Here is a 21998-nt window from a genome sequence, read left to right as displayed (position 1 = left end):
GTTCCTTCGCACACACACACACACACTGGACCCACTTACACATGCACACATGCTGGGGGCAAGGAAGCAGATAGTGCCAACTCCTTTCGACTTGGATAGAGATCCTTTGTTACGGGTGTCTACACTGGCTAACAGGGATTACTTGACGGGAATTCCAATGAGAGGTTCTTGCACTTTAAATAGTTTCATCGAAACGGGTCTTTAGTCTTTGTGTAAGAGTTTACCAATTTAAATAGAGCTTGCTTTGTTTTATTTTCTATTTGACGTGTTGTATAATTTTGTATTTATTTTTTCATATGCATCGAGTATTCATTGCGATTGATTATAAATAAGATGAAAGCTTCAACTACAGCAACATCCTAACTAGTAACAACCTAAAGCCAAAAAATGTACCTTATCTTTGGTATTTCAGCTTTGTTACGTATAAGTAAGTTAAACATAAAATCATTAATTAATTAATTGCATATTTTAGCTTATAGCCTTTAAGAAATGAACAAAATATTATTAACAATTAAATTAATATTTATTACGCTATGTTCAGCTTCAGTTACGAACGATGCAAGCAGGAGCTTTCTTTGTCCCTCTTTTCCAGCTTATTACTCGCCATATTCAAGTTGTAGCTGTTAATCTGTTGATAAACTAAAATTATATATCAAACTAAACTCAATAAGTTTACGAAAATAACAAGATTCAAATTCTATTTATTAAGACTAAGCATTAATACAAAACTCGAATTACTTGATTGACTTAGCAATTGTTGGCCAATTTTAGTTGCCAAGGCTTCCACTCGGTTTGGCATTCTTCCCCGTTAACAACACCATTGTCATTGAGGGGAGTCCGCTGGTGTATCTTTCCCGTGCGATACAGGTTCCGTATTTGCTGTGGCCTCTGAGAAAGCACTTAAGCAATGTCAATGTGTTTGGATTTCTCTGATTTCGGCTGCACGTGTAATAAGAGCTCTCCCATGCCAACGTGGTTGTGAGGCAGCTACAGTTTTCCGCCGATTGACTTCCTTTTGCATATATTTATCCCTACGTCCTTGTGAGGTGGCTTCTGTCGCCGTAAGAGCGCGTTTTGAGTGTTCAGCAAATATGCGAGTACTTGTCAGGGCTTACCGCATTGGAGATATGGCACCCCCCATTCCCGGAGAACCCATTGCCACACCCATTTAAGCTCTGTCCGGATTCATTTTACTCCTCGGCCCTATTTCGCTTAGCTTCCAATTGCCCGGCGGTGGGAGAACTTAACACTGCCCGAATCGGACTCAACTTCTGCTCGAAGTGCACCGCCAAATGGATTCGCATTCGGTTTACTCTGCCGCCGCCACCTCCTTCCACACGCCTTCGCACTTGATCTTGGTTTGGGTAAAACTTTTTCAATATTTCAAGAGATTCCGTGTTTTATTTATTCGCTCTCCTTCGGCAGTGAAGCTTTATACAATTGAGTGGAAGGAAGCAGCTTTAACCGCACGAGTTAACCGTGAAGAGGTGGCAGCCAGGGATATTTTGGATATAAACCTTTTGATTCGGCATTTCGTAGTGGAACTTTGGACGTAAAGAATATGTTAGAGATAACTTAATATGAAGGAACAGCAAAGGATTTCTCATTAACAAAACGATTCCCCTTTTGCTAACGAGATTATTAAGGACTATCGCCAATAACCGAACCATAACTTTTATGTTCTAATTAACAATAATTCATTTATTGGAATGTAACCCAGAAACCAAGAGGATAATAATTCCAGCGGATGGCGCTCACGGACATGTTCGTGGCAAATATCAAGATGGCAGTACGTGTTGGCACAATCATAAGGATGTAGGAACAGCAATTTCGGATCATAAAACCTGCTCCTTCCTGGGAACGAGGGTCCAACTGTGGATGGCCCCAAAGGATGTTGACAAGTGGGCACATGTGCACGTGAGATCCGAATAAAAGGCCCAATTCTCGCCTTGGACACGCACCGGGAAAATCAAATGGGAAAGAGACAGCAGACAGCAGACAGCAGACAGCACGCAGGAGGCAGAAGGCAGACGGCACAGAAATCAGCAGAGAATTTCCACGTTGATGAGCCGGATTCATTTCGGTTGCGTGCCAAAGTCAACGGAAGGTGCGAATTGGGGGTGTCGCATCTGGGTCCGCATGGGTGGGATGGAGTTCTTTGGCTGCAGAGTGGAAGGCAGGCAGGAAGCAATACGAAACTTACAGTTGACATGAAGGACATCATTAGCAGGAGCACGGCCCTTTCCCAACAGGCAGCTGTCACTCGGCTCGGAAATTACGCATATCCTTTGAGAAATTGTAGCGGAAAACGAAATAATGAACTCAAAGCACCAGTTCCAAAGTTTGCCCGACTGAACAGAGCTGACAAACTATGGCAACACTTAAGGATTGTGCGTTGTGTACACCGGGATGGCAAACTTTGCTCCAAGTGAGAGGATCCTGATTGGGCGACTGCCACAGTCACTGCCACTGCCAGGACATTCGGGAATGTTTTGGGATTACCCTGACCCACGTCGGTTAGACGCAAGCAGGCTTTGGCTAATGTCATCAAATGACATGTCACTCAATCAGGGAATAGCTGGGGGAAATCCGATAGGGCTCCACACCCTCGCTCCTGCTCCTGCTCCTGCTCCTGCTCCTGATAAGCGAGGAAGGACGCCCCGGCGAGATATAAGCTTATGCAAAATTAAATCATTAAAATGCAAGACAGATGAAATTTTCTTAAACTGTTTTGCGCACGAGTTGATGCCAAGTCACACATGCCAATGCAAACACGCACCCACACACACACAAACACGCCCAATGTCCTTAAACACACACACACACACACACATCCTCACATGGGCCGCGTGCTTGTGCCTAAGTAGATATTTCATCGGATTTTCACAGCAGCTCAGATAAAAAATGAAGAACAGGAAGCAGGGGAAGGCGGGCGGGTCAACAAAAAATTTAAAACGGTTTGGCATTGCGGAGGAGCGGCGGTATGAGTTCCCCTCGTTAATGGCTGGGGTCATGTTCTGACCTGGTTGACATGAAAGCAGCAGCCAGGAATAACAAAAACATCCCCGTCACATGTGTAAAAGCGTGAGACATTAAAATTAAAGCTAGCTGGGGTAAAATGCAAATTTTTGTTAAAAAAGAATAGGAGTGGAAAATCTGTACACTCATAAAATAAAGATGTCAAAGGTGAAAAAGTTTGATAAAATATTCAAAGATTATTAATCCTTGCGTTTAAACATAACGAAGGCAATTCTGATAAATAAATAGGCATTCCGTATTAAATTTGACTTTATTTATGTCTCTGGGCTAAGATTAATTTGCTTTTAAACGCGGCGTCTGCTGTACTCGTACGTTATTAATGGTGGCATTTGGAGATATTAATAAAGGGATATCGAATAGACAACCCTGCCGTGCGTTTATTCTGCGGCAAGCGTATGCTAAATGTCTGTTTTTGGGCTAAGCCCGGGCTGAGATGTGTTTAAGTTGAAGGGCCAACGCCCACACCATCCGATTCCCATCGCATCCCGACTAGGGTTGATCCTTCCACCGAGCCCAAAGAACAAGTGAGAGTACGTGTTCCATCCGAAAGCCTAGACAACGCAAAGCCACGACTAGGCAGTTGAGAAATTAAATTCTAGTTACGCCCACGGAATTTAAAAATAGCAAACAATCGACGGGGTGGATGGGTTTTGGCGGGTGTAGGCTATCGCCTGGGTGTGGGCTGAAGGACGATGCTTGGATGCGGTTCTTGAACGTGTTCAAATTGCCGAAACGCGTCGAAATTATGTTAATGTTGTATGTACGTGTCCCGAAGGCGGCCAACAAATTGAATATGTATTTAAGCTTTTAGTGGAAAAGGGGGGTGGGGAAGAGAGAGGAATGGTTATCGGGAACACGTCATTGTTTAATCTATAATTTGGCATCTATATCTTCATTCAACGGCAGCTGGGAGGTGGAAAAAATTTCAACATTTTGGCATCTCATTGTTTGCCTTTGTCATTCTTACATTTTTCATGTCTCCGCCGATGTTTGATGTATGTACGGATATATACGGCTGTATAGGGAGGAGCCTGCTTAACCATTCCTGTTCATCTCTTCCGTCACTTTTAATGAGTTTTTGTGCAAGAGCTTTTGTGCCCTCCGCATTCCGTCTGCAACTTGTTGGCAACAATGTCAGCGAAATTGTCGCCGCTTCTGATAATCAGGCGAACGCCCTTCGAAGTGAGCGCGGGGCGTGGGCGTGGCCATGACGCATTGTCACGATGATTATAATTTCCATTAAGGCAATTTTGTAGGGCTGCCGGCGGAGTGAGCACCGAGCAAGTCATATTGAACTAATTTGCATTACAAGGCGAGAGGCGGCAAGTGCGAAAAGTCAAGTTCATCGGAGGAGAAGAAATGTGGCAATAAGACCCAAAGGGATGGGGCCATAAATTTGTTATTTCACTTCAAGTTTAAGTTGGCCCAAAAGAGTCAGATTATTGTAGTCAAATTATCAGATAAGAAACACGTTTTAACTGCCTCTACATTAAGGAGTTATGCGATATTTGGCGGATATATCTATATATATTTTAAATCAATGTAAAAGCATGCGGGCCACTTCCTTTGTTGACGAATCAAACACCAGGACAGCAAAGTTTTCATCGCATCCAAAAGGCGTCTAAGCATATGTACATAAACCGAGGCGAAAGGCCAGACAGCATCCCTAGTCCAAGACATCACATCACGCATTCGCCATGTGGCCGCAAAACTCCAGCTGGCTGGCAAACGAGCGTGTATGCAAATGATTTAGCTGTCCAAAAAGTTTTGAGGCTTCAGCCGAACAACAACCGAAAAATTTGGCAGACGAACAAGCAAAAACTATGAAATATGCGAAGCATGTGCAGACAATTTGGTCATAACCTTTGACATGCCATCAGAAAGGAAATGCGGGGGCGCGGCCAAGGTGGGGATAAGTTTTGACAGGACTTATGTTTTCAATTGCCAAGCCAGGAATGTGAGAAACGAGGCATTGATGATGGGGCACTCGCCAATTAAAAACAAGATGTGATAAATAGCAAAAGAGTTCGAGCTGGCCATGTTCATGTCAAAAGTGCGCAGTCACTTTAAATGGCTAATCATTCCGAGCTTCGTGATGAGGTTTTTCAGCATTCAAAGTTGGCAAACTGTGGCAGGGGAAAAGGGTGAATTGGATAGTTATAACATTGCTTTTTATTGCTGTTAGCTGCTGTGACAGTATTTTAATTAAAATTAATGCGCCATAAGCTTTAAATTAATGCCACTTCTTCGTTCTAGAGCCTCTTGCCGAGCAACCATAAAGGGAGCATTATTGCATGCGAGTGGGTGGTCCTTGTGGGTTTGGAGCCATAACTGCTCGACGTGGATACGAGAGGATGCCCATCTTGTCGGGACTAACATAGCTTTGTGGGCCTGCTTCCATCCGCTTGATGTGCTCATTCGCATGGCATAAATAAGGGCTTATGGCCAGATCCACGCATTTAGTTGTTTGGATTGTCGCTCCTCCAAGCCGAGAACCTTCCCCGAAAACTGCGGAAGCACAAATCGGCATTACAATTTGTCAAGGCGGCCAATTAGTTTATTTTATGGTAAGCGGAAGAAGAATTCGACTGACCTGGTTTTGGAAATCAGCTAAAATGTCCTTTTAGGTAATAAACACATTAAAGGGAAAATCATCCAAAAATCACACAAAACACATCTATAGTTCATACAAAATAATTGTTCAGGAGAAGAAGAGAAATCACTATTCAAAACCTAAACTGTCCCTAATTCAGTGGAAATATATTATGCATTGCTTTTATGTAAATGACAACTGTGCCTAGTTTGCAAAACTATTTCGGCATTCAAACTCTGCATTATGCGTAGTTTCCAATTCACATAATGCTTAGCAAACATTTTTGGAACTCATCCAGCGGAATCCGGGCGCACGAGAGGCCAGGCAATCTAATTATGAATATTTGTAATCGCTTTGGCCATAAATCTAATCAACTCAGAGGCATTCGACTAACGGCAAAGAAGATAATGGAGAGCAGGGAATGCGGCATTTTGGTACAAAATCATGGATAAAGGCATGGTGGGCAGGAAAAGAGCATGTGAGTAAAGTCCTGGAAATGGCAAATTCCAATGGGGTCCTGCATAGAGGATGGGTCGAATTCACCTAATTGAAAGTGCAATTTGCAAGCCCCAAATGGCAAGTATTCTGAGTCCCAGTTCGAACAGATACCCTGGCAGTTCGAGTGACTGGCAGCCACATGATGTACACGATGTCCCGGTGTCTGTGCGGGATGTGAAGATGACAGAGCAAGTCAGGTTACGTAATCAATTTAGTAAATTAATCCGGTGCCGTGCAGTACATGCTTACCGCAGGACCTATGAATGTGTGTATGAGCGATGCCAGCAAGAGTCTCGATTCGACAGCCATGTGCGGGCAGATTCGCTACGGCTAATTGGAAAATAAGTGCCAAAGTTTATTAAACTGCCAAAAAATGGACGAAAACAAACGGGAAAGAGTGAAAACTTGGTGTGGAAACAATTTCAACTGAAGGATGAAATCAAAATTAAATTTTTCAAACTGACACTGAAGACTGGATGTGATGTGAGATGGCTTTGATGGCCACCGATTTCATTTTCTCTGGCTAAATAAGTGCAACAAAATTCCTGACGGGCGCTCCATTTAATTAAAATGCAATATTCGATTTTTAAATTAAATATTTAATTTTGGTTTTTGTTTCTTAGCTTTGTGTGAACAAAGTTCCGATATCTCTGAGAACTCAATCATACTTCACATCATACTTATCCAAAGTGGCAACAACTGATCGCCCGACAAAAATTTCGCCTCTGCCTGCGAACAAGTTCGGCGAATTCCCGAAGCCGCATGGCAGAACCGGAAAAGGGGCGACCCAAATACGAGAGGCGTTGGCAAGGCCGCCCAAATGTCGAGCGCACCAAGCCGGAGATCCGCAAGGAGCAGCGACAACCACCAATAACACAGCGCAATGACGAGAAATTCCAGCAAAGAGAGAGTTATCCCTTGGAAGTCCAAAAGTCTTCAGATAAGCAGGAATCTCTGCCTGACGTTATAGTAGCGGGCCAGTATCGCCTACTGGGCCTGCTCGGAAAAGGTTCCTTTGGGGAACTCTTCCAGGCCGAGTGCCTCATTGACGGCGAGATGGTGGCCGTAAAGGTGGAGAAAGCTAAGGGTAAACATCAACAGCTGCCTCGAGAGGCCAAGATCTATGAGATCCTGCGTGGCGGGGTGGGAATTCCCGATGTACGGCAATTCGCCACCGAAGGGGGGTACAATCTTATGGTGATGGATCTGCTGGGTCCTACTCTAGAGGACCTTCTACATACCTGCGGGCACTCATTCAGCTTAAAAACCACTCTAATGCTGGCCGATCAGATCCTGACCCGCGTGGAGTTCATCCACCGCAAGTGTTTCATTCATCGCGACATCAAACCAGACAATTTTCTCATGGGCCGAGGTCCCCACATCTGCCAGGTGTTCATGATCGACTTCGGTCTGGCCAAGAAGTTCTACAGCATGCGCTCCGAGACGCACATCGGCTACAATGAGGATCGCAGTCTTGTGGGCACGGCTCGATATGCCAGTATACGGGCCCATTACGCAGAGCAGAGCCGTCGGGATGATCTGGAGGCCGTGGGCTATCTGCTCCTCTACTTTCAGCGGGGTCGTCTGCCCTGGCAGGGAATCCGGGCCCAGTCGATGAAGCAGAAGTACGAGAAGATAGCCGAGTACAAGGCCAAGCTGTCAGTCGAAGCCCTGTGCTCCGAAGTGCCCGTTCAGTTCTACCTGTACGTAAAATACTGCCGGAAGCTGCATTTCGCCGAAAAGCCAGACTACATTTATTTGCGCACGCTTTTCAAGGTGCTTTTCCGGAACAAGTTGATGTCGCTGGATAACATGTACGACTGGGTGCTTATCCACAAGCGGAATCTGAAGGAGAAACGAGCACGTCAAAAGATCAAGGAGAGGCTAAGCGATGGGGACAAAGATCGCAAGAAGGATAAACCTGTAGAGAGGGAAAGGAACCCAGAAAAGTCCTGCACCCAAGAAGCTGCTACCCAAAAGGAAATTAACAAGGAATGCTACTTCATCCATTACCTTCCCGACGGGGGGGATCACGATCGGAATCAAAGTAAAGAGCTGCAGACTGCGCAGATTAATGTTGGGGATCCGAAGGACTCCCACCATATGCCACGCCGCATTTGATATTTTCACTTTTTGCAAATATTCCTTCGTGTTAATTAACTGCCTAGCAACTATACGAGTATTTAGCATAACTCAACCGTTTACCCATCTCAGCCTCTTTGTTCGGCAAATCGCGGCTTGGGCAATTGGCAGGAGCTGCCTCGGTGCAGAGAAGCCAACTGGCAACTTCGCAAACAATGGGGCGAAACTTTGTGGGGAGTTCGTTACGGAGAAATCGATACCCTGCCAGCTCGAATGGAGTCAAAGATAAAGAATGTTAACAGCATAATCTTCAAAAAGATTAAAAAATATATTCGATAGTTTATCCATTCGGGTTGGATTAAATTATTTTATTAATTTTTTGAAATTTTTAACGTTTAACCCATAATTAATTTATAGCATGAAAGTGTTTTGAAATTTAATAAAATTGGTAAAAGGTCATCAATTATTGTTTATGGTGGGCTCGCTGGATATTGTACAGTTCCAAGAAGTACCTTAAAATATGTTACTAATTTAAATCCAAAAGTTTCTTCAAGAACTCTTCTCTCTGGCACTAAAAATGTAACTAAACACTAAGAAAGTCCCCTCAGCAGGCAGCTCAGTTGAGTCTTTTGTAGTTGGGATATTAATAAAGGGGTTAATTATTGGCCCAGTCAGAATACGTTACAACTTACCCAACATGACTTGAGGATGTGTCTCTGAGGCGAAAGACAAAAGACCGGAGGACATATAAGAGATTCCCCCAGTGGCTTGGAAGGAAATAGGGTCAACGCAGCCGAACCAAAGTAGTTTGCTCAGTGGCGCTGCAATAATGTGGACTACGGCTCATCCACACACGGGTCCACAAAGCCCCAGCAGTCCGCAAGCACACACAGATGGCGAATTAACTATTTGCTGGCCCAAGGCGATTTTTGCCCAAAGCCCCGAAACCGGCGGCAATGATGATTTGGGGCTGGGCGTGAGGGTGCATAAATCTATAAATAACTCGCCTACGCTTACACTGCGCAAAACGGGAAATATTTCGCATTCAAAAATATTAAAATATATATATCAAATATGAAGATTTTTAAATGTGCATTAGCTTCTAGTTAAAATATCAATATAAATTATTATTAATTCAATGATTGGCTTTACTATATCTAGCAATTTTCCGTCGGATAAATCACCATCTAACCATCCAACTCAAAGCTAACCTCCTTCGCATCCTTTTTCATTTCTCGCCTGTCTAAAAATAGCTTAAATGTTCCTTCTGAAGATGCTTTTCCCCGTGTAGGTGCCACAGACGATGCCACGCCCATTTAACATCCCAAGTTTTGCGATACGAGCCGAGGAGTCTGGGGAGCAGGCGCTTCCATCCCAACATACTCTGGGCAACTTTCCTAAGAACTTGAATGCATGCCTAATGTCGGAAACCTCACACCACTGAAAACACCACACACACACACACATGTACACTCATATTCATGACAGCCAAACACACACTCATACGCGTTTCCATACACGTACACAACGCGCTGAAGCGTAAAAATATTTGCGGGCTTTTGGATTCGGCTTTCGCTCGTTTCTTTTTCCTATTTGGCCAGACGCATTTCAAATTAAGTTAATTTTTTCGTTGAACAAAATGGCTACAAATCTGTGTTTTATTTATAAGTGACACTGACCGAGTGGGCAGACACATTACAGAAGGCAGCGAACTCGGACCGGGTCTAGTGATGGCTCCTCGATGAACTTCGGTGACATTCAAAGTGGGCAGTTAACGAAAATTGTGCAATTTGTGGGTCAATGCCAAGTGGAGATAGGAATCCGAATATCAAGTGGATGCGGATGGATATGTGAGTGGGTCCGATGGGACCATCAAACTTATGAGTGCCCTAATGGGGAATAACTTGAGACTAAGGCAACGTTGCGTATGAGCAATATGGTAGTTTTTGTGAGATCAGCATTTCGCTATTGTGTATGTTATCCTTTGACTTGGTAAGTCACTGCTTTCTATGATAATATTCTATATAATAATAAAAGAAACAGAAAACATTATTAAATAAAGTAAGGCAGCTTTATTAATCATTTTTTACTAAATTAAATCTTATTTTAACTGATTTTAAAGTGCTTTTTTTCAAGCTACTTAAGTCCTTAAGCGTCTTATTTCATTGGCCCTTAGACACATTATCCTTAGCTGCTCCCATTAAATCAATTAACTTCTTTAATCAATTTAAAATAACCTTTGCTCATTAAATAAGCCACAAGCGATGGCCATTTGTAATAATTATTATAATTTAATCAGCGTTTCAAACAACTAACTCCACATTTCTGGGGCACACATTTTTGTGCCTTGTGGCCAAAAATAAATGAGACGACAAAGTAATTTAAAATGTTGCATGCGTGGCGAACATTAATTATTCAGATGTGTAATTAAAAGTATGGCTGCACTAAAGCCTTTTCATCAGCGATTGAGGAGACTGTGCAACTGGTTGTTTCTTTCTATTCCGATTTTAATTGCATGCCATTAATTAAGCACTTTAATCGCCACTTTGTTTTGATAATAACAAATAAATAACAGCTTACGGAAAAACAACTTTGGTCATGACAGGGTTCTTCGGGGTAATTATACTTTGGAACGAAAATAAAGAAAAAACATTTAATGTTAGTGCTGAAATAAATAGAGGTGGGTGTGGGTTATTGTATACTAAAGAAAGTCCAGCAGGAATCCATTTTAAGCCGATTCCAAATTCAGCAGCTAATATATCCATAGCAGACCCAATAATTTGCCTTCGCAGCAGAAGGTTGTTCTTGTGGTCATAAATTATTCAATTGGAAATATGTTAAAAATTCACAGTGAATTATTCACGCCGGAGACCCTGTACACGGATATTTACTCGAACGGGAGTGGGTACGATATACGACTACGTACGGCCGTATACTCGTTGGGGCCAGTGATAACCTCTGAGGGGTCTCGGGCCACATAAATTTAGCCATAAATTTGCCTTCGCTCACCAACAGTCGCAAATACAGAAATCACGGACACACACGAGCACTCTGCCTCTCGCACTCTCTGTTGCCAAGTTTCATTGCATAACTTTGTGCGACTTTGTGGCAATGTTCGTAGTGCACAGTGGTCCACAATTTTGTTTATGTTTTTCTGGTCAAATCAAAGTAGATTTTCTCTCATAAATATTTGGAAAACCAATGAATTCGGACCCACTGTGCAGTGGCTGCGTCTGTCGTAACAAAAGTGGTGCTGCGTGGTCAGCAGCAGATGTCCAGGCAGCTGATGCCGCTGCTGCAAATCAGTCAACATGGCAAATGATTACCCATGCCACGAGGCGAGCCCTGTCGATAAGCAGACGACGGGGCGGGCACATGTGGCGTATGATTAATGCGGCTGCTACGCGCTTAATGCTTTTAAATGCGCATAAATGATTGCAATACCACTCGTCCTGTTAATGCAGCTAAAATCGCATTACGTGCAATCGGAATCAACCGACGAACTGAGCAATTGACTTGAGGCCAAGGCAGTGGTTGACCCATTTACTTGATTAACTGCGTGAAGACTCATTGTGTGGGTCAAAAGCAACCAAAATCAGATAAGGGGGAAATCACATAGGAAAGCTCTGCCATATATTATATAAACGCAATGGTTATCGCTTTTTTAGGAAAGTCATTTTGGAAACTTTGCCAATAGTAATGGTTGATAAACATCATTCGTTGGTTGCAATTACTTTTTATTGTCAATTTCTGCTTGAATATAATTATATAAATTTGTTTATTAGTTATAAGATTGTTCTTTGTGATTAAGGCCACGCGATGTTCCTTCAGACATTTATAATTCATTCGAAGAGCTCTTATTTTTGCTTTATTCTTCCTTTTTAAGTTGTAAAATGACTTTCTTAATATAACAATACGGAAAAATCAATTCAATCATTGATATTTCTTCTTAGCGCCAGTAAGCGGCCATATTGTATTAGCCCCAAATTTTAGGAAAAACATAATGCTTCTTTGTTTACTTTTTCTTATCCTTTTTGCCATACACATTGTCAAAAAGGTTAACACATATATATTTACTTACCGAATTAGATGAGCCAACAGAATTAATTCGCCACATTTTCCTCAAACGAACCCAATTTAGTGGGTACACAGCATTGGGGCTGTGTGTGGGCTTAACTTATTAGCTAATTAGTTAAATATTTGCGGTCTAATCACACAGTTAATATTCACTCCTAAATCATCACATAAGCCCGGTATCAAGTGCCTGGAAAGACGCAGGCGAACTTCCATTTGAGTCGCTCAAGCGTCTTTGATTGATGCGCTAATTGAACATTTAGTCGCAAAGGCAGGGCAAATATTGATTTTATTGACACATCTATCAGGCTCATCGGCCGCCAACAACTGCAACAACAATGTTGGGCCAAAGTTTGTGTAAAGTTTCTATGTTGTTGTTAAGCTTGTTTTGTTTTATTTATTTATTTTACTCGGTGCCACCGCACTTTTTCTTCTTTGACAGAGCAAGCGGGACGGAGCATGTCGCGCGCTCAGTCCATCCCGCGTTTCCCACGAAATTGCCCCAATATGCGATATCCTTTGTGAGTATGTATGTGTGTGTGTGTGTTTGCCAAAGCGCTTGGCCATTAAACCAATTTTCAGGCAAACAAAAAGTCGGCAAAAGGGAAAGCGCACAAAAAAGGCAAGAAACGGGAAAAGAGAAAACTGAATTTTTTTGTTAACGCCGATCAAAATGGTTTCGGAAAACTGCTAGAATTTTGAAGGACCTATTGCACATGGAAAAGTACTTTGTAAATTGGAAATGATTTCAACAATTTCAGTTTTGAATTTCAAATTTGAAGTGGCTCTTTTTAGAAATGGTTATAGTTGATTCACAGTAAGAGTTTGCGCTTTAAGTACGAATTAATCACTATTTCACCCATATTTTAATATACATAGTTGCTTTGTTCTTAAACTTCAAAAAACCTCCAAGAGGTCATATAAAGTTCTTTGGTCGAAAATAAAAAATGGGTTTGTGTATTTAGTCATCAGTTAGTTATAAATTTCTTTTATTATATTAATAAGTTTAATAAAAATTGAATATGAGAAAGGGTAACCAAGGATCTACTTCTAGCCATTGGCTAGATTTTATTTTCCAGGAACAAAAAATCACTTTGTTTTGCTCTAAGAGGGCTTCCTTTTCTACTCCAAAGGATGACCCTTTTTAATTGCTGAAACATTTAGGCACTTTCACTCCTTTTCCCACGACAAGGCCCGACCAATAAAAAAGAGACGCGTAGATAAAATTAGTCAAGTTTGAAGGGGGCGGGTAATGAAAGGCAGGTGTGAGAGGGGGAGGATGGGCCCTGTAATTTCCTTAATCGGCTTTCGGACCTTTGTCCTGTTAATTGCCTTTGATTGCCAACCCAGCGATATCTTAGACAAATAATTCTCATTCGATATTCATTCGAGCCTTTCCTTTCTGTGTTTTTTCTTAATTAAGATTTTCGAGAATTTTCTGGAAAGAAAAGCTCAAGTGACAGCTGTTGTAGGTTCCCAGAACCAGCATTATTGATTCCAGGAAGGATTAAAATACCAGCCTTCGGCTGACGGGTTAAATCCAAAGCTATACAAATTTAATGTAATATTCGCCATTGAAAATAATTTTTGTTTACCTAAATAGAAATTTACATTATTCCGAAAAAATGTGCCTACAAATTGATAATTTATTTACTTATTTATTCAATCGAAATTCCCATTAAGCTTAATCTTCTCTGATTACGTTTGCAGAGTATGCGAGTATGTTACTTTTTCTGCGGAAGTAAAGAGCTTAAAATTGGAATTATCTGCTTAAAGTCTATATCCGCCTGCATTATCCCTATAATGAGCTTGCCAACAAGACCCCGGGTCAATTGCACTGAAATTGAACGCATTGAATCAGCTTAAAATGTTCCACCATCCAAAGCTTCTAAGAGGCTTTGGTTTAGCATACAATGGCCTTTGGATAACAATTATTTCCCTCAATTCAGATGAGTTTTGGATGGCTGCAGCTTTGCATATAAAGCAGATGTGTTCGGGACCGTGTAATGCCATTTCGGCTAATAGTGTCTGTCTAGAAGTTGGAAGACAGCCGCTTTCCACTTAATTTAATGCACTTTCGTTCGGGCCTTCTGGCACTCCATTTGCAAATGTACTTTTTGGCTCACGTTTAGCTATCTCCCTTACAATTTTTGGCCAAAATGTTCTGCCTCCTCAGGAATTAATAACATTAAAAGCCCTACCTGGCTTGGGCAAACAAGTGCGACAGTATAATTTTAAATGCAAATAGAAACCAGCGTCGGCTGCAAAGGATGCGACTTGAAAGGACTCGCCACACTGCTGAGTCAGCCATTTTGCATGTCTATATTAATTTCCAAACTACTGCACAATGCCAGAGACAAAGGACTCGGGCAAAAACTGTAATTTACGAGACAACAACAATTACAGAAATAAACACCGCACCCCACAAAGGCTCCTAATGGGTCTCAAAGGATGTTGGGCTATCATGGAGCTGGGGGATGGGGATGACTTCATTGGGAAATTCTTTAATGCCAGGCACGATGCCAAACTCACACATGAACGGCACGAACGCACGCTCCAAGTTTCAGCTGCAACAAGAAAGACGTCACTTCCAGGGATTCCCCTTACTAACAGGACAGTTGCAGAATTAATTGCATATTTCAAGGGTTTTTCCTGGCTGGTATTCGGAAAGCAGATGTATACGATTGTGTGCACCGGCAGATAATAAATACCTACTAAATTGTTTGTACTAGTCAACTCCAACCTGCCATTAGAATCGACACACCTTGGGGTTTTTCGTAGGCGTAGGTGGGAGTAAGCTAATTGTTAAATGCAATTGAATTTAAGTACTTTAAAGGTGGGTGCAAGGAGACTATTGCCAGAGACAATATAAAGCACAGCCGAGGGGATGACCGAATCCATGGGCGTGCTCTTTAGTTGAAAAGTCTTGGCCCAAATTGCAAGTGCATGTGTGTGGGTTTCGTGTTTGCATTGTTTATCAAAAAGGCAAACTCAGAGCGTGTTTTTATTATATATTTCATTCTCCTCGATGCGATTTTATCTGGAGGTTGTACAACTTTTGCTTAGAAAGTGCCGAAAATGAAACATTCGCAAATAACTTTCTAGTGCAGTTGGACAAGTTTCCTCTTTCTGGAAAACTTTTCGGTGTCCTGCAGCGTCTACAGTCGCCAAGAAGAAAATGTATAACTGCTGTTCGGGGAGGATATGATGGTTAGGGGGAAAACTCAAAGCAGTTAAGAATTCAGTACCGTAATGAGATTAAAAAGAAATGAAGCTGAACTTACATTTAATTGCACTAAACTTATGTTCTAAAAGCTTACGGAGAAACACCGTGAACTTCCTAATTTCTCTAGCGAAATCTAATCCTGATTTCATGTTTAGTCATTGGAACTAATGACCCTTGCGTTTGCTCTGTGAATATTATGATATTTCTAGTAAGATTATCTAAAGAAGGTCCTTCCAAGGCAAATATTCTTAGTAGGAACATAATTCTGTCCATCCCAAGATATTCTGGAGAACACCTTAGTCGGAAAATTTCCAATTAATCAACATTTCGCACTTGAGGCAAACACAAGTCGAGAATTCCCAGTTAAAAGTGTACAGAAGAATTTGAGGTCAAATGGAGGCAAACCTGATTTCGAAATGGCAGCATAGCTTCTGTCAATTTCAGTTGGATTTGTGCTAAGTTTTTGGAATTGAAATTCCTTGCAGCAATTAGAATTTCTGCCATGATTTCTCATGAAAATTTCCGACAAGGGACTCTGCAGCTGGCAAGCTTACCAACTTTCAATTAAACGGGGGCAGAAGAAGGAGGCTCAGTTCCTACTTCCACAACCTCATCCATATCCACTCCACTCACTCAATATTCCCAGCTAACCAGTACTTCGCCCACGTACCTAATTTCGGTCGTAATTTCTTATGTACTGACCCCCAAAAAGCTCCATGTAGCTGGCCAAGATTAATGACTTTTCCCCGCCCGCTGACGGCAGCTGCCAGTGCTGATCTCTGGCTGTGTGTGTGTGTATGTGTTTTAATAATTAATGCATAAATAATGATTTACACAAACTGTGGTCAGCCGCTGAGTGGACCACAGGACCGGGAAAAAATGGTAAGTAACCAGGACGAAAGGAAAGCGCGAAAAGGAAAGAAAAGTTGGTCAAAAGTAACAATAACTAACCTGATTTTGCTGCTTGTGTTGCTGGTGCTGCTGTTGCAGTGTTACTGGTGTGTTGATGTTGCTACTGCTGCCGCTGCTGCTGCTGCTGCTGCTACTGCTCCCACACTCTCGCTCTCTCACTCACACAACATCAACAACAACTGGGAACAGTTAATCCATCATCATTATGATTTTCTTATTTTGTTTTCCACTCTTAACTTTGGGTAGATGAAAACAGTTTTTCTTTCAGTTTATTTTGTTGGCTGCTGCTGTTGGCTTATTTTCGGGATGATTTTTTCGCTGGCTTTCTCTGACTCATGTTGGCGGCCACATAATATCTTTTAATCGTGTTCTATACTTAGGCGTTGCTTTTGTTATTATTATTATTTTATGTACATGTGTTTGTGGCACTTTTGAAAAGGCATTTACAGTCCTGGCATAGCTATTGTTTTTTAATCCCGCTCGGCTCGGCTGCTCGACTGCAAAATTCTTGTAATTAGCTGCGGAGACAACAATAAGTACAACAACAACAAGTGGCCACTCCGCTTTGTTTTTATTGCCTAATGCAAATTTAATTGCGGTTTATTTTCCAACGCCCCGGCCAGAACGGGAAATGTTCTGTACTTCCCAATGGATTTTTGTGGCAACATTTTGAGACCTTATCATGTTTCTGTTGCCCCAATTTGCCACGCCCCAGCACGCACACACAGACGCCCACACGCTGTGCCAGACCATTTGCTTGGCTTTACCTCCCACTTGCCCCTACTTCCAGGGCCCGCTCTTCCTTCTGGTGGAAAACTTTCAGCTCATTTCTACTATCGCCATCGACGTTGTTGCTGTTGGCTTTAATGAGCTTCCTTCTGATTGTGGCAAAATGCGAAAACCATGCAGCTTCCGACTTAAAATAGCGCTGCTGAACGTAGCAGTCTCACTTGCCACCTGCGGGAATTAGGTGCACCGGCATTATATAAATGACATGCAGCAAATTTGACGATCATTTTAAAAGGCGTCGTAAATAAGGGAGCTCTTAGGTAAGAGCTCTGTGAAATGCAGTTAAGCAGATGTCTTTTATACGGGTATTAAGTATCTTGAATTCGCTATTAATGAATTGCAGAAAGTTGCAGTACTTTCGTGTTTTAAGAACGCATAATAGTTATAGTTCTTATCTCTATAAAACTGCCTATATATCTTTTTATGTTAAATCATAATCAAGGTTCTAAAAGGTACCTTCGTTCTAGTGAAGTTTTTTCTTTTATGCAAAGTTATATTATTACTCAGCAAAGTTTTTAATATGATTGTCAACTTCGACCTTGCGGTGTGCTAAATGCTTCTAAAAACCTTTATTTTCAAGAACAGAGACTTTTTATAAGTTAAGCCTAAAAGAACTTCCTTTAATTTCGATTGTTCTTTTTTTCCATCATTCAACTATTAAAACAAGCCCACTTAATCTGAAATTATAGTAGTCACTGAATTATTGGCATTTTCTATAAAAACTGTATGCTAGATGCAAGATTTAGCTATTATCTAGTCATTATCACAATATTTGATTATTTTAAATCAATTAAAGAAATATTTCGCTATTCTTAAGAATAATGTAAAGGTAGAGTTTCAAAATTTAACTTTAGCCATGCGATGCTTAGTGTAAATTGCGGCAAATAAAAAGTAATCGCATTATCATATTCTTTAATGTAGTTGTCGTTCGCTCCTCATTCGCCTAACCTAATAAAAGCGGTCTCTCAACCAAAGTAACTTTCAATGCCTCATTGGACATTGTGTGGCAACTTCTTGGATAACCCTTGGCACCCAATAACAATCACTAGGCCTATCCTTCCCGACTTGGGCATCAGTCGAGTGCAACAGTGCGTATGCGTTATCCAAAGTTTGAACAACAATTGCTGCCTTGGTAATTGCCGAGAAGCCGAGTGCTGTTGCCTTCGCCATCTGATGGGCGGGCAGCAGCTGTTATCACATCCTAATGCTAATGCGATTTTCATTGATGGTGCTGTATCGACGGCATTATCTTCCCCCTTCCCTTTTCTCTTGATTCAAGTCAAGTATCGCTCTGCTCGGCGCATGCAAAGCGAAATTCATAGCATACTTTTGGCAGCTGGCTGATGTTAACGACGCCTTTGGCTGTCTTCAGATGCTGCTGCCGATGATGATGATGATGGCTTATGTAACTGGTGCTGCATAAATCCGAGCACACACACAAGACGGGCAGAGGCCCACGAAATACTTGTGTATTGTCAATGTTTCTGCTCCTTAACTATTCAAATGTCTTTTCTTGTGTCCCTCTCCCTTCAGGTATTCCCACCTCCATCGCCATCTTCATCTCCATCGTTTTGGCTGTTTGGGTGTGTATATGGGGCAGTTGAGTCTGCAGCAGTGGTAATTCTTTTGGCGCACTCATGCTGCGTGCTTTTAACACTAACAAGCAGCTGCAAAAGAACTAGGACCAAAGGAGTGGACGTTTCTTGTTGTCTGACTTCAAGTGGGTGCAGGAGGAGGATTACGAGGAGGAGGATGAGGTAGAGGACGAGGTCCTGCGACCCATACAAAAGCACTAGCACCGACACTCACACTCACACCAACATCTGTGTATATCTCACTTCACTACCACACACGTTCTCTTAGACTTGGCCCGGTTCGGTTGGCTTTGGCTTTGGTTTTGGCTTTTGGCAGCGATTTGGCTTGCGAATCTGCTGGCGGATGCTGCTCTCGTTGCTGTTCATCTCCCGTCGATGGACCATTTTTGACTGGCTTCCAATCGAAGCCATTGGCTGCCTTTCGTCGCCATGCTCATTTTGAGCTGGCCAAAACGGAGATACCGTAACAGTGGCTGACTTTTTCGACTCTCCGACTGTTGTTGCTCCCGTGCTGCTCTGCTCTGCCACTTCTTATACTCATCTTTGCAAGAAGAGCGAATCCTGCGAGAGAGCAAAATCAGATGGCGAAAATACTTCTCTTGTTGCATTTCACAGTTTTACCGAGTCAAAGATAACGCACGTGAGTCCAAAGGGCTGCCAGACTGTTTAAAAAATTATAGTGCAGCTGAAAAGGTGAAACAGTATATGCATTTCGATTTTGTAATAATATATGTAACCTAACAGTTTTATAAATATCTTACGTTTTAAATTATATTTTATTACTGCTTTTATTTTTGACATGTTTTAATTAGTGGTTTTGACAGTAAACCAATTATTATGAAGTACAATTAAAATTTAACGGGGTTGAAAGATAAAATATTTTAAAAAGTATTCAACAAATTATTCATATTTACTTTTTTAAAGTAATAAATTAAGTTTTTCCATTAATCTTACTCATTTGGTTTAATTATATAATTTTCAATATGGTGGCAACGTCAATTAATTCGTAATGAAATCTCTTATACTCTGAAAGAATATTTTTTCTCTCCCTCTCTTACATATCTGGCTCTCCCTGCGCATCCTCTCTTGAGGGCAAAACAACTTCGAATTTCGGGCAGAAGGATAACAAAGGCAGCCCACCAACAAACAGACACACCACATACTCATACAGAACACCACAAGACCAAAACTCGTTTAGTTGCCGCGTTGACAACTTTGTGGCAGGCAGCAAACAAACAAACCTCACACTGGTCCCAAATGCTGACAAGGGGTGGGTATTGGGCTGCAGTTGCAGTTGCAATGTGAAGAGGCAAATGCAGCGTCTTTGTCGGGATGTTGGCCTGCATTGACCTGCTTAGACAGCTGAGAGATTTATAACTCCCCTGTAGCTCCTAACACGGGAGTAAGAGTAACAGCATTAAATGGCAAATAAATCTAAAGTTAAACTTTTGACACTGTCTCGGCGAGGAGCCACGAAGCCATTTCCTTCCGCTTCCCCTACTTCCGGTCGGAATCTGTCTGCCCTGTCAGCGGCCAACAAAAGGAGTGACATTCGCACACAGACAAACAGGCACAAATGCACTGGCAGAAAAAGATTTTGTGTATAAATGACCCTAACCCTCTTAAACTCTTCAATATTTCAGTAAATTCTAGTGATAAACTCTTGATAGTAATTAAAATAGTGGTGGGGGAATATGAAACTTTTGTAAATTATAATAATGGATCGATTAGAATAGTTTAATATTTGATTGATTCGTTACTATCTCTTCGATATATATTCTTCCTACAGTTAAGAAATTATAAACTAGCATTAAAGTGAATTTTCACCTTTTCTGGAAACAGTATAAAAACTGTCTTTTTTTCACCACATTGATATTTCACATTTTTCCTTCTGTGTACTTACTTACAATATATAAGGATAGAATTTATGAGCGCCCGGCACCTTCTTTCCGAAATCTTATAAAACTCGGGAATAAATAATAATAATAATTCTTGCGCTTTTCTGCGCCATTCCGTTGTTGTTCGCATTTCTCGCATTTCTTTGCCATTCTTATGACAATGTCAACATTTCTTTTGCTCCTTTAATGTCCTGACAAAAACACACGCACGCACACTCACAAGCACAGACCGCACACTCAGAAACTGCGGCACACTCGCACCTATATGTGTTTTCAATCGGTTGTTGTTCTCCCATGTCGGTTATGCATAGCCATAAATTTTGGTAAAAGCTTCTCTAGGTCGAGGGTTACGGGCAGTCCGAAAATAAAGCGGATAATTTCTGATGCTGACACACACACACACAGGCGCACAGAGGTTAAAGGACCTCCCACACACACACGCACACACACACACAGTTACCAATTGTTGTTTTCGCCATTTTTTGGTTGTCATTTAACAGATTTTTCTGTCCTTGTTCGGTATTGATTTCTAATTTTTCCTTCGTAGGCTTAATAAAAAGTCTTTGCACCACATGGATGTGTCGGTGTTTTTTCTCTTTTCTAGGGGTTTGCATGAAAAGCGAAATTTTATTATGTGTGCGTGTGTGTCGCATTGATTTCGTAATTTATGACCGATTTGATGGATTGCTCAAATAACTTTTTATGTTTATTTTTCAGTTTTTATTGTTTTACAGCTTGTGGTTGTTCTTGTTGGTGCTGGCATAAGGGTTTTGTGGTTTTTGGGCGCCCATCAAGGATTTCCCCATGGTCCTTTGGTATCCATAATGGAAATCATTTGGTTTTTGGCTAAAAATATTAGGCACTTAAGGTGGGAAAAAATAATGCGGCCTATATTTTTGGGCATAATCATACGTTATGGCAGGCACTTCATTAATCAAAGTGTTTCTTATAGCATTAAATTATTATAAATGGTTACGCCAGAAGGCAAAATGATTGCATATCCATTAAAATGACACTCAAATTAACAATTAATAAGGTTAATTAATTTTGATATCTATATTAACAACAGCAAACGGAATTATAAAAATTAACCCCATTATGCTTATGCGTTCAGTTGTAATTTAAATTAAGTACCAGGGACTGCCTGTTTTAAATTTGCCTAATAATTAATGGCAAGTGCTGCAGGCTCACGATGTCCGCGGTTAGCTAATTGAGCCAAACGCATCTGCGTAATTAAATTTTCAGCCAGAAACCAGCCAGAAATAAATCAGCCAAAACGTAGGGCTAAAAGG

The 21998-nt window shown here is 41.5% G+C and overlaps 2 protein-coding genes across 2 annotated transcripts in view; one reads left to right on the top strand and one right to left on the bottom strand.

Annotated features, from left to right (window-relative positions):
* Window positions 1–16530, bottom strand: part of LOC108115378 (ras-like protein family member 10B) — a 37319-nt gene extending 20789 nt beyond the window's left edge. The window contains exon 1 of the mRNA XM_017226814.2: window positions 16464–16530. The gene's annotated coding sequence lies outside the window, so the exon portion shown is untranslated. The remainder of the gene's footprint in view (window positions 1–16463) is intronic.
* On the top strand, window positions 6848–8601 carry LOC108115377 (casein kinase I). The gene has a single exon (XM_017226813.2). It carries the CDS (start codon window positions 6893–6895, stop codon window positions 8249–8251), a length of 1359 nt encoding a protein of 452 aa, XP_017082302.2. The 5' UTR covers window positions 6848–6892; the 3' UTR covers window positions 8252–8601.
* Window positions 16531–21998: the final 5468 nt, after the last annotated feature.

This window comes from Drosophila eugracilis, unplaced genomic scaffold, assembly GCF_018153835.1.
Source record: "Drosophila eugracilis isolate 14026-0451.02 unplaced genomic scaffold, ASM1815383v1 contig_1897, whole genome shotgun sequence".
NCBI classification, from domain to species: domain Eukaryota; kingdom Metazoa; phylum Arthropoda; class Insecta; order Diptera; family Drosophilidae; genus Drosophila; species Drosophila eugracilis.
This window is presented reverse-complemented; position numbering and strand designations above follow the sequence as displayed.

Excerpts from the sequence above, each read along its gene's own strand:
- LOC108115377 (XM_017226813.2), top strand. The coding sequence starts at position 6,893 with ATGGCAGAACCGGAAAAGGGGCGACCCAAATACGAGAGGCGTTGGCAA.